Source organism: Triturus cristatus, chromosome 12 (assembly GCF_964204655.1).
Source record: "Triturus cristatus chromosome 12, aTriCri1.1, whole genome shotgun sequence".
Classification (NCBI taxonomy): Eukaryota; Metazoa; Chordata; class Amphibia; order Caudata; family Salamandridae; genus Triturus; species Triturus cristatus.
Window position 1 is genome coordinate 607,342,426 of NC_140595.1, and position 13,578 is coordinate 607,356,003.

General features: G+C 46.7%; 1 protein-coding gene across 1 annotated transcript in view; it reads right to left on the minus strand.

The window, feature by feature from the left end:
* The window catches only part of LOC146776372 (B-cadherin-like), a 234,340-nt gene that overhangs the window by 55,144 nt on the left and 165,618 nt on the right, over positions 1-13,578 (minus strand). The window contains exons 19-20 of the mRNA XM_085639278.1: positions 1,860-2,045; positions 508-752 (exon numbers count right to left, since the gene is read on the minus strand). Of these exons, the coding sequence (XP_085495404.1) occupies positions 508-752; positions 1,860-2,045 (431 nt within the window). The remainder of the gene's footprint in view (positions 1-507; positions 753-1,859; positions 2,046-13,578) is intronic.

A 13,578-nucleotide genomic window follows, 5' to 3' on the forward strand; every position in this document is an offset into this window, starting at 1 on the left:
TGCCTGAAGAGGGGGTAGTGGGGTCAGTATCCACACACCGCCCCGTCAATCCCAGAGAGGACCACGGCAACCACAAACTAGACACTCCTGGGCTGCCCAACGTATCTGGATATGGTCAATCTACTCAAAAAGGGGCAGTTAAATAATCATACTTGGGTATAGAGTTACTATTAACTCAACACCAACCTACCTCTATGAGATAGAGGTTATGTTCTTTTGTAGCTTGATATTTCGACCTTCATATAGTGGTAACATTTTCCTTACCGAGTAAGCAGCTAAATATGTGAACCAACAAGCTATCACTGAAAAGAACTTCCCTTAAATGTAGTGGTTAAAGGTGATCTCTTTCAAACCAGACCGACTCTTTCCTGAAGGAAGTGAATCATAATTATACCTGACCAACAACCAGAAGACAAAGGCTTGTCCAAAGTAGACAAACATACCCAGAAGGTTTCTATTGTACAATCCAAAGCACCAGGAATCAAAGTTACTTCTTGGTCTTCTTACCGAATTTTCTGGTTCTGCTTTGTGTCTGGGTCCTGCGCTCTAACGGTGGCTATCCTCTGTCCCAATTTCAAGTCTTCAGCGGCTTCAACATTCATGATAGGTGGATCAAAGAATGGTGGCTCGTTGGCATCCTGTACATTCACAGTGACCGTGGCAGTGGATGTCTGCACACCAGGAACAAAGGGGACCTCGTTCTCTGCAGTGATGAAGAGCACATGCTGCTCCTTTCCCTCGAAATCCAGTCCCTGCAAAGGGGTAAGGTTTGCATGAAATGATATGGCCTGCTTCTGCAGGACAGCTTGGAGATGGGGGAAGAACACAAAATGACAGCTGGTGGAGTAAGTTGTAACAGGTGAAGGACCAAGGGAAAACGACAAACGGGTTCAATGATGTAAAGTTGAATATGTTAAACAGAAACTGAATTAGTAGGTGGAATAGTGTCACAGAATACCACAATCAAGCCACAAATTTACAGACCTGGTTGATATGCCCAACTGCAAACGTAAATACATTAAAATAAAATTTATTTAGAAATGTATTTCTTTTTTTTTTAAAACACGCTGTCTTGCACACATTTGTTAGGAGAACCAAGCACTTTACAGTTCATCAAAAACAAATCAAGTTTGCTGAGTAATAACGTTATCATTTTGCGAAGGATAGGTAAAAACTACCTTCAAGCTATAATTATACAAGCTTGAACTTTACATGCAAACCCCTACCCTTTAAAGAGATGCAAGCGATTTCCATTTTTAGAAGTAGGATTCTATAATTTTCAGATAGATTTTTTGGGCACTCCCAAGAAGCAGGTTAACTTCAAGGATAGTACCTATCACTTTATCAAGGTAAGATTCAGATGGAGAACCAAATGCACTCAAACAATGCGCACTACATCAATTTTCTCAAACCAAAATTTAACTGAACATATTGCAGGTGTCCCATAACAGCACAAAGGCAGATCATCCAGTGTAAAGCTAAGGATCTCAAACCACAACTGTTACATAGGAGATTAAGCTCGTATTTCTCAACACATCTGTGTGCTCACCTCGAACTTGGTTGCAAAGGAAATAATCACACGTTTGCACTTAAACAGTCAGTCTTAAGTCATTAACAGCCGACTGGTTACACATTCCCCAATTATTCACAACACAGACTTCATTCAGTTAGTGTGCACAAATCCAATATCCCTTTAAGTGTCCTCTAACTGTGTGAGCAGATTGAATATTCTTTACACTGCATGCAACCCACAAGTATATACAGTAGGAGAACCCAACACTATTATTAACTGGAAGGTCTACAAATTAATCAGCATTCTCTCCATCAATCAATGATGTTTGTTTCCTTAGTATCAATACCTTTGCCGTTGTCAAGATTCCATCGTTGGTTGCTGGATCAGTTGTGATCTGAAAAAATCCACCCTCGTTTCCTTTTACAATTTTGTAGACTGCGTTCGATGTTTTAGTGTTAGCTTCATCGTTATCACTCACTGTGAGCCTTTGAACTTCAAACTCTTGCTCGTTCTCTGGGACAGTTGCTACGTACTGCGACAAAAAACGGGTTTAACAGATCATTACGCTTTCAGGAAGAAATATAATTGCACATAGCAAACAGGCAAGAACCTTGCTGCATAGTCCAATTTAAAAAGATTTATTCAGTTCTGCAGTATGTACCATCGACGAGCAACACTAACCAGTTTCAGAACAAATTCTGAAATCACATTTACGTCAGCTAGTGCAAGAGAAGCCAATATGCAGCAAATGTGGCATCTTGATCAGGCAAACAAAATAATAGTTCCTACTTGGACTGCAGCTACTCGATGTACATGCTAATGCTAAGACCTCGGAGGGTGGCTGCTACCAATATACCAAAAAAAAGGAAATTGCCCAAGATTACTCTAGGAACCAGATTAGGCCATGGTGTAAGTTGGGTTTTAAGACTTACCGATTAGAGCACCAGGGGAGAAACTTGAGGCAGTGGACAAACGCAATACTTTAGGAGTGTAAGGACCGTTGCAGGCATGAACTATACAATTAGAATAGAAAGTACTCATGGGAGGGTGCGGAGGGACAGCTGGAGTCAAGGGATTTGAACTCAGCACTTCTCTGAATCCAACAGGCAGTTAATAGCTCCTACCCCTTTTCTATAAGAGGTTCCACCCGAAAGCCTGCATTGGTCTGACCACAGCAGCCCAAAAATACACTGCGAGTAATAATCCCAGCTCCCTCCATTGCTCAAGAATAGGTTGTACATTAACTGGCAGACACTAGACAAGAACCCTACCTGTTGGGACTACATAAGTCAGACGTGATGTGCTCAGAGCCAACTTAATGCTGCAGCACACCAACTCAGACATACTTGCATAAAAAAAAAAAAATCACCCACTAGCTTCGAGCCCCATGCACAAAAACGGACGACAAAAGATATAGCAATTTTGCAGCATCCACCAAACGAGGCAACTTAACTACACATTTCAAGAGGCTCATGGCCACAAAGAATCACAAAACTTGAAGCCAGTTATTTTCAATAGATGCTTCCTAACTATGGTCTAACCCGGAAACCCACGGACCTGGACAAATTCAAAACACACCTCTTAGCTAGAACTAGTCTATATATAAAAATGAAAATGTGTGAAACTGTTTTTTTAAGTGCACTAAAATGTCATTCAATCTCACTTAGTGGTCTTGTTTCCCCAGAAACAGTCAGATCTAAATCTTTTATTATAGGTCTTAACATGGTAAAATATTCCAAGACGTTCTAGGCCATTAACGGTGTTACCACATCTAACAAAATAGAGAAACCATATTGGAGTGAAATGAACACCAGTCTTGAGAACCTGCGAGTGTTGGTCAGGATAATTGGGTTTACATGGAAAATCGACAGCAACAAGGACATATGAGATAAAATGAATGATCAGTGACAGCATATTCATAAGAAGCCAAGTATGCCCGTTTCTAAGGACTACTGGGGAAAGAATGATGAAGTCGACCATAGTAACTTCTAGACGATCAGGCCAGCAGTATGTGGAAGGGAGGCCACAGCCTTCAAGCCTATGACAATGGATAGAAATAAAGTACCGTAGAAGAAACGTTATTTACCATGAAAGCATCTATTCTGACATGCAGTACTGTAGATTCACATGCTGTGCATACTCCTGCTATCTAGTGTTGGGCCTGGATGGGTGCAGGTTATTTTTCTTCCAAGAAGTCTCCTCAAGTCACAAAGAGCAGTGACTCAACCTACTGCTTGTAATACGCATGGGCATCACCTCCATGGTTAGCTTGTTTTTACCACAGCAGGGGAGGATGGAAATTGAGCATAGAGATACAGAATAAAAGAGATAACCATGCAGACCAAATTAAAGAAGAAAAGTCTGCAACATCGAAAGGAGTCGGGGAAGATGGGTGGGGGGGCATGCGAATCAACAGCACTACGTGCCATTAAGAGGTGCTTAGACGGTAAGTAACATTTTCCGTTTGAGGAATGCGTGGCTATAGATACACATGCTGTGCAAAGACTGTAAAGCAGCCCTCCTAAGCAGTGACTAGCCTGAGGGTGTAACAGAGGACTGAAAAAGTATATGCAGTACAGCCTGGCCCACATTAGTTTGTTGGCATACTAATACATCTACACAATAATGTTTTGTGAAAGTGTGTAGTGTAGACCAGGTGGCTGCTTTGCAGACAGCCATGGGAATGTTCCCTAGGAAAGCTAAAGAGGTTTTTGAATAAAACTTTTAGCTACATTGCACTATCCACCCAGTTATGCCATGTTTTGACAGAGCTAGCCCCTTGTGGAGCTTTGAAAAGGCAACAGAGTTGTGGAGTCCTTTGTTCCAGCATATAGTGCATTAGAGCTCGCTTGACATCTAGAGTAAGAGTAGTCCGGTCCGCAACAGAGTCGAGTTGGGGAAAGAAGACTGGCTGCTCTATGGACTGGATAAGGTGAAGGAAAGACCACCTTATAAAGGAACTTAGGGTTAGTAGGACAACACTGTCCCGTGAAGGTGAAAAGAAGGTTCTTCCAACATTAAAGCCTGGAGTTCGCTGACCAGTCAGAGGAGATTGTGACAGGAATGGCCACCTACCACAAGACGAATTGAAGGTGGCACGAACAGACTGGCTCAAGGCTAGGATTCTTAGGTTTAGGGAAAACAATGTTGAAATTCCACACTGGGTTGATTCGAGGACCCGTGGCGGAATGACTTTCAAACCCTTCATAAAAGCTTGGATAACAAGGATCTTGAAAAGGGACACATGTTACCTCTTTTGAAGGTAGGCAGCTACTGTGGAAGTGTATGCTGGCCCACAGGTTTGAGTGTAGGTCATAGACTATTACCTGGACACTGGCTGCCAAAGGGCCAATTTGGTGTACAAGGCAATAGTGGGTGAAACGCTTCCACTTTGCAGCGTAGCAGGTGTGGAAAAGTAGGTCTGTTATCTTGCCATTCACTCCGCCATTTTGTGCTACACCCTTCATGACTGACCTTCTTTCACGATCACTCTGGAGCTCCACTTTTGACCTCCCACATTCCTGCACGGACGCTCACACCCTGTTTGTGCTTTGACCTGCCACAAACTGACCAGCCCATGCTCAACCAGTCGGACGGAGTTTTCCAGATGTTTATCGTCCTCACCCTGCACACTACGCCCTGCAGGCGTCCAACAGCTACCATCTGCAGGCCTATCAGATTGACCTCTGCTTGTTGTGTAATCATTTCTCGCCTGTGCCCTGCAGGGGTCCAACTACCATCTGCGGACTTATCTGATCGAGCTTGACTTGCCGTATAAACATGCTTTTCGCCTACACCCTGCAGGGGCCTCACCGCTACCATCTGTGAACTTATCAGATTAACCTTTGACATATCATGCCTTTTTCACCTATGCCCTGCAGGGGCCAAACAGCCACCACCTGCTGATAGTATCATAACTGACCATTGCTTGTCTGTAAATTATTGGTGTCTTATTGTTCACCTAGCACGCATAGGGTGGGGATGAAGGGTATAGAAGGTGCAGAAGCAAAGCACTCAGGAGATTGCCTCCTCAGACAAGCTGCGGGTGTCTGTTGCCGATGCTCTCCCCATCTCATGATTGTAATAAATATCCTTTCTCTCGGCGCTCCAGTGTTGGTCTCAGTTTGTATCCCGGACCCGTGGACGAAGGGTGGACCCTGCACCTTTGGGTGGTCCCCCAAAAGACCCCCAAATCCACAACTGCCACCAAACGTGAGGCCCGATCAGCGACATGGCTGCCCGGTCGAGGGGTCCTGACGAGGAAGTTGAACGGACGGTGGTGGGGGATGCCTACGCGAAAAAGACTCGTCCTCGTAGCCACCACCCGACCTTCACTACATTCAAAAAGACCCCTGCAAGTGGCTCCGGTCCTGACTCGGGCCCCCGATAGACTTGGACGATCTTTGCAGTAAAGAGACCGCCTGGAGAACGAGAAAGGATTCTGGTAGGGTCGCTGTTAGCGACACCTTTGTTATTTGTTTGGTTAGCTGGTTTTCTTCGGTAAGAAGTCACTCTTTGCAAAGAGTGATACTGGGCAGGTAATGTGGACTTTTGTCCGAACTAGAAATTGGTAGAGACGTTTAACATAGAAAAATATGTCCGCGTTTAGTAAATTTGCACGATGGTTTGATTGTTGTAGATCTCGATCGAGGGTGTTGGTAGATAGTCAGCCGGCTCCCCTGGAAGGTACCTCAAGTAAGGAGATGTACATAAAATATGTTATTTCTCCCATAATGTATAATTCATTATGGCATAAATACACGTCCAAGGATAAAGAGACTCCGTGGCCCATATATGGTTCTTTTGAATCTCACAAAATTGAGGCTGTAGAAATACAGCTCTTCAGACGAAGGTCGCAACAAGCTATGCTTGACGCCCTGGGCCAACGGAAAAAGGAGGGAGCTGAAGGAACGCGTTACTTACCTGCAACTGCGGTTATCCAGTATTGGTATCTTTCATAGATTCACATGCCTGAATCATTCCCAGTCGTCGGGATGGGAGTCACCGGTAAATAACAAAGCAATGTCTTAGAAGACATAGAGTAACAGGCCCCAAAAGGCCTTAGCTTAGCAAGCTATCCACGTCCTTATGTAAAAAGGACCAAAGTTTGGCCAGTAGCCAATCAGCTAGCACCACCCTCTAGAACCCTCCTGGAAGGAGCTCTAGTCCCTCAGATTTTCGTAAGCACAGTGCCAAGTAGTTGCATCACAGAGATCCAAGAGAGCCCTTCCAGGGGAGGTGGGTGGGTTGCATGTGAATCTATGAAAGATACCAATACTGGATAACTGCAGTTACTGGTAACGCGTTCCTTATCCAGTATTGGGGTATCTTTCATAGATTCACATGCCTGAATCAGAGTAGTAAGCAATAAGCACATTGACAGGTACAGTAAATATACAGTCACTAGATAATAACATCTCCATGTGAAAGATAAAGTAGCAGAGAACCATGACTCAGGTAATGTAAACATTACAGTGCGAAATGTGCGTAAAGAGACCAGGATGGTGGGATGAAAAAGGAAAGGGCTCACCTCTATTGAAATAGATGACAGAGTACCGCTTGACCCACTGCAGCATCCTTCATGATCTCCGTGTCCAGGCAGTAATGCTTGGTGAATGTATGCGGCTTCTTCCACGTGGCTGCTCTACAAATGTCCACAATGGGCACCCCTGCAAACAGTGCCATGGAAGTACACATCGCCCTTGTGGAATGGGCACGAACTGCTGATTGCAGTGGACATCCTGCCTGCTGGTGACAGTAGGTGATGGCTGAAGAAATCCAGCGGGAGATACTGTTTGGTGATCGGTAGCCCTTTTCTAGGCCTACTGTACGCCACAAAAAGTTGATTAGACTTTCGAAATGTTTTAGTTCTATCAATGTAAAACTTGAGGCAGTGCTTAACATCTAATGAATTAAGAGTCCTTTCTGCCACTGTTTGTGGATTCGGGAAGAATGAACGTAGTATGATCGGTTCATTGAGGTGGAACTGAGTCGGAACCTTAGGAATAAACTTCAGATTTGTTTGAAGAATGACTCGGTCCTGTTTGAACTGAAGGAAAGGGTCTTGGATTGAGAACGCCTGGAGTTCTCCCACTCGTCTTGCCGAGGTAAGGACCAGTAGGAGCGCAATCTTCCAGGATACATACTTAAGGTCTGCTATGTGGATTGGCTCGAACGGGTGCTTCATCAGCTGAGCCAAAACCGTGTTAAGATGCCAAGCCGGTGGTACAGGCTTTACTGGAGGAATTGTTCTAAACAGTCCTTTAAGGAATTGTTTGATAAGTCTATGAGACCACAAAGATGGACCTGTAGAGGATCTCCTAAAGCGAGATATTGCCGCTAGGTGTACTTTGATGGAGGCATGAGCTAGACCAGATTTTGCCAGGTGCAGGAGGTACGGTAAAATCTGTTCCGGGGTGGAAGAAAGAGGGTGTAACCTGTTTGTTCTGCACCAGATACAGAATCTTTTCCATTTCAATGAATGTTTTGTTGGTACTATCCGCTCGAGCCAGAGCTAGGATTTGTCTGCAATCCGGAGGAATGTCTAAGCCCTGGAACTCTGAACTCAGGAGCCATGCAGATAACGAGAGATGCCGGATCCGGATGCTGAACCTGTTGATTGTGGAGCATTAGCAGAGATGTAAACGGCTTCAGTTTGATTGGAGGTTCTAGGGAGAGGAGGTGAAGCTCCATGAACCTGTGCTGGCGTGGCCAAGCTGGGGCTATCAATATCAGCGTGCAGGGCTCCGCTTTCATCTTCCGTAGCACCCTGGGAATCAGGGGAAACGGCGGAAAGGCGTACGCAAAGACGTAGCACCATGCTATTGAAAAGGCATTCCCCAGAGACCCTTGTTGGGGATGCCAGCTTGTAAAGTGTTAGCATTTGGCGTTCTGGGTGGCGAATAGGTCCAGAAGAGGGGTGCCCCATTGATCGAAGATGCTGCTGAGGACTTGCTGGTCCAGTTCCCACTCGTGGCATGTTGTCTGCCTTCTGCTCAGGGAATCTGCCAACACGTTGTGGGCGCCTGGAACATAATCTGCTCGAAGAGAGATGTTGTGACTGAGTAGCCAGCTCCAAATTTTTTGTGACTCGCGAGAGAGTGTCAGCGAGCGCCAGCGAGCGCGTTCCTCCCCGTTTGTTCAAATAGTGCATTGTCGTCGTGTTGTCTGTTCTGACAAGCACCATGGAGTTTGATTCTTGGGATGAAGGCCACCAGAGCCAGATAGACTGCGTGTAGCTCTAGGAGATTGATATGAAGAGCCCTCTCAGAAGGGGACCATTTCCCGCGTATCTGAAGTTCCTGAAGGAAAGCCCCCCAGCCCTCCAGGGAAGCATCCGTGGTGATTATGTGAGGTGCTGCAGGAAGCAAGAAAGGCAAGCCTTTTGAAAGGTTCTGGGGATACACCCACCATCGAAGAGCTTTCCTGATCACAGGGGTGACCTGGATGACGAAGGACCCTGTACACTGATCCGACAGTTCTTCTTGAAGGGGTCGCATATGAAGACGACAATGCGGGACCAATAGAATGCAAGAAGACATCATCCCGAGAAGGGATTTGAAGAGACGCACTGACAGTGTCTTTTCAGACATTATCCAGAGAGCTAATGACTGAAGCTTGTCTTTGCGTTCCTGCGATGGGGCTTTCCGCAGTACAGTGTCTAGTGTAGCGCCCAGAAAATTCATGTGCTGAGATGGCTGAAGGACGGACTTCGTGATTGAGAGTTAGTCCTAGTGAATCAAAGAGCGTCAGACAAGCGTTGGAAGACCTGGATGCGCCCTGTAGAGATGGAGATTTGACAAGCCAGTCGTCTAGATAAGGGAAGACCTGATTGCGATTATGGCGTAGGTAGGCCGCCACTGGAACTAGAAATTGGTGAAACTGGTAATGTCTGCCAGCCACCATGAATCGTAGGAATTTGTGGTTGCGATGTATTGGTATATGAAAGTAGGAGTCTTGCAGGTCTAACGACACCATGTAGTCGTTCGCATTGAGTAGATTTAATACCTCCTGAATGGTGACCATACGAAACGACTGCTGTTTCAGATATTTGTTTAGATTTCTTAAGTCCAATATTGGTCTCCATTTTTTCTCCTTTTTCCGGATGAGGAAGAAGCGGGAGTAGAACCCCTTTCCCCTTTGATTTGGGGGGGGGGGGGGGACACTAAAGTTCCTTTTGGGAGCATAACCTTCACCTCCAAAAGTAACAGACGTAGGTTTTTGTGAAGCATTGGGTGGGGAGGGGTTTGAGGAGGGATTTGTATGAATTCTAGAGAATGGCCGAATTGTACTAATTGTAGGACCCAACGGTCCGTAGTTATTCTTTGCCAGTTTGGGAGAAAGTGGGAAATTTTTCCGCCAATCTTGGAGGGTGGCGAGAAGGTTGAGACCGGCCGTAGTTGAGAGTCATTGCTGTTGGGCAGCTCCCTTTTGTCTTCCTCCTTTACCACGAAAGGAGGATTTAGTGTATGCGGTGTGCTGTCGCTGTTGATATTGTGGACGGTATTGCTGGGAGGAAGAGAATGAAGAACGTTGTTGAATTCTCCCCTACTGGAAGATTGACCTCTTCCCCTGGAACCCCGAAAGGAAGGGTTCCAAAATTGCAAGGTACCTAACGCTCTGGCAGTATCCGTGTCTTTCTTAATCCCCTGTAATGCCTCATCAATATGGGTGCCAAAAAGAAGTTGGCCGTTGTACGGCATGTCCAGCACTTTGGTTTGGACTTCCGGTCTGAAGGAGGTTGCCTTTAGCCAAGCCTGGCGTCGGAGAACTGCTGCACCCGCTAGTTGTCGGAATCCGGTCGAAGCAATATCCATTGCACAGTCTATGATTTCAGAGGCAGGATCTTTCCCCCTCTAGCAAGATCTTCTTTGCGTTCTCTTTGGACTCCTCTGGTAAGTCGGCCATGTATGGCGCAATGTCCGCCCACATTGGACGATTGTAACGCCCCAAAAGTGCTAGGGCGTTGGAGGCCCGCACTGTTAAGGCAGACATTGAAGAAAAGCATTTGCCTATGTTCTCTAAGCGCCTACCCTCCTTATCTGGTGGAGCTGTCAATAGAGCAGCCGGGTTGCTTGACCTCCTCTGTGCGGCCTGCATAATGACAGAGTCCGGCTTTGGATGGCCTGTGAGACAAGCCGGAGCAGTGTCTGGCGCTTTATATTTTTTGTCGAAGCGTTGTAACACTGGAGGGACTGAGGAAGGATTTTGCATAATTTTTATACCTTGTTCCCAAATGTAGTCTATAAGTGGAATTGCCCGTACAGACTTATTAAAGGGTTCCTTAAAATCATAAAGGAAACAGTCTTGTTGGTGCGAGGGCATTGGAATTTGAAAGCGCTGGGCCGCTCTCTATGAGGTTATGGAAGCCGCCAATATCCTCTGGAGGCGAGTCGGCTGTGGTAGGGGCAGGAGAAGTCGGGCAGGGAAGGATGTAATCATCCCATTCGTCATGGTGAGATTGGACCTCCTGAAGCTCTCCTTCAGGCTCCTCATCTGTTGTGGGAGGAAGTGGCGTTGTAGCAGCCTCTGATTGCAGTACCAATGGAGGTAGTCTTGGCCTTGGTGTTGGTGGCGCAACTGGCATCGGGGGAGGTGCCGGCGTCAGAAACCGTTGTTTGTAGTCCGAGATCAGGAATTGGAGATCCATGACCAGTGATGCAGGCAAGCAAACCATGGAAGGTGGTGGCTGCACGTATTCTGGAGGTGGAACCTGTTGATATTCCTGGTCAATGTCCTCATAGTCTGAGATCTTGGTATTTCACATGTAGCTGTGAAGGGCTTGTCGCAGCCGGGAACATACTGCCGTTCTCTGAATCTTCCTCAAAAAGTTGAGCAGGCAGCAAGGTGGAGACCCTACTGGGCAATGTAAGAGCCGGAGTTAGTGCACATATGTACTTTGCGTCTGAGTCTATATCCGTCGACGGGCCAGTCGATGGTAGAATTGTAGGCGGTGTAATAGACATTTAAGACAGCGTCGACGAGGTCATAGTCGATGGTGTCGTCGTCAGTGAGGAAGAGAAGTTGTTTCTTTGTCGACGACGGTCTCGTCGACAGTGTTCTCATCGATGTGGACGTCGATGATGGCGCGGTTGTCGACGGACCCGCCGTCAACGAGGTAGTCGGCGGCTTAGCCGACGACTTCCTGATTTTCAGCGTCGACGAGATAGTTTTACCTGACGTCAACGATGGAGTAGTCGATGTAGTCATTGATTGGGATGTGACAGTAGATATCGTTGCCGAGGTAACAAAGACTGCAGTCGATGGAGATCTTTGTCAGTGAAGCCACCGTCGTCTAGGTTGTCGTCGGCAACAGGGTGGAAACTGGTTTTTTAAAGGTAATTTGGACATCCTGAGGAGAAGCAATTCCTGGCGGAGGCAAGGCCAGGACCTCTGAAGACCTTTTGTGCGTCTTCTTTAGGAGGTGGCTGCGACGAAGGGCCCGGAGATGACGCCCTTGGTCTTTTACGTGAGGAGTGAGAAGAAATGATAGAACTCTCACTCTCCTCAGAGGACACTACCGAGTCCTTGTCCTTCAGCCTTTGCAGCCAAATTAAAAGGCGCCCTTCTCGGTCCTTCAGGGTCTTAGATGAAAAGGTACGACATAGCTTGCAGTCTTTTGAGCTGTGGCTGGGGTACAGACAATAAAGACAGTCTTTATGCTGATCATCCACGTGAAGCCTCTTCTTCCCACAGGAAGCACAGGATCTGAATAGTCCTTTCTTAGGAGTATCAGCCATGACAAAATCAAGAATGTTGTGAGTAGAAAACACTGGAGATCTAGAAGCAATGAGCAAAGCTCAGTGGAGACTCCCTTAGCACGACGTGCGGTAGAAAATCTGAGGGACTAGAGCTCCTTCCAGGAGGGTTCTAGAGGGTGGTGCTAGCTGATTGGCTACTGGCCAAACTTTGGTCCTTTTTACACAAGGACGTGGATAGCTTGCTAAGCTAAGGCTTTTTGGGGCCTGTTACTCTATATGTCTAAGACATTGCTTTGTTCTTTACCGGTGACTCCCATCCCGACGACGGGGAATGATTCAGGCATGTGAATCTATGAAAGATACCCCAATACTGGATAAAGAGAGAAGGGCTCAGGCGAGGCTACAGAAAGGCTCGAAAGAGCACTAAACAGACATTAATAGAATTACAGCAGGAAAAAGTTGCATCCAATCTTGCGTGCATAGACAGCACACAGGTTGAATGTGTCTGGTCAGTATCCTGTGCGTCATACACCACTAGCGCAAGCAGACCCCCATGAAGAGGAGCTTCTCCTCCATCCATTGTCACGACCGTATCAGGTCCCTCCCCATCCTATCCCACGGCCGGCGGAAACGTACCCTCCGAAAATGCACAACCCCTGCCTCCCGATCCCACTGCCCCTCCCGCTCAATATGACCCAGAGACCACATCTTCTGCTCGATCCCACACTCCCCGCATTACATCCGCACAGAAACAGGCCTTGGATGGTCTAGTTCGCACCTGCCTGGAGGATCTTTTCACCTCTAGCCAAGTCCGTGCTAACTAGGAGGCCTATGCACCACCTCAAAAGGGCTACTTCCTACAACAATTTGCTTATGAGTATTCTCTTTATGAGAAACGCCACAAAGTGACACCAGCAGACCATGTTAGAGGATTGTATCGTAAGTTGACAGAGGGGAGAGGAAGTGCTGAGGAAAGCAACAGTTTGGTAGCACTCACGCTACAAATGATGGAGGGTCTAAGGAAAGACCAGGAGGAAGAGGAAAAGCCACTAGTAATGAATATGCTACTTACCAGTATGCATCTGTTCTTGGCATGTAGTGCTGCTGACATTCATATCTGTGCATAGATCGCCGCCTAGTGTTGGGTCCGGATGTTTGCACGTTGTTGTCCTGGAAGAGTCTTCGAAGTATCCTGGGATAGGTGACTCCTCCCCTGGACTACAGTGCGCATGGGCATCCTCTCCATCCTCAGATTTTCGCCATTGTGGCAGTGATGGAGTAGATACAGAAAGTGATGACCATGCTTGCAGTAATTGAGAGCTGCAGCTGCTACAGGCGCCAGGGAGGAGGGAGGGCGATATGAAT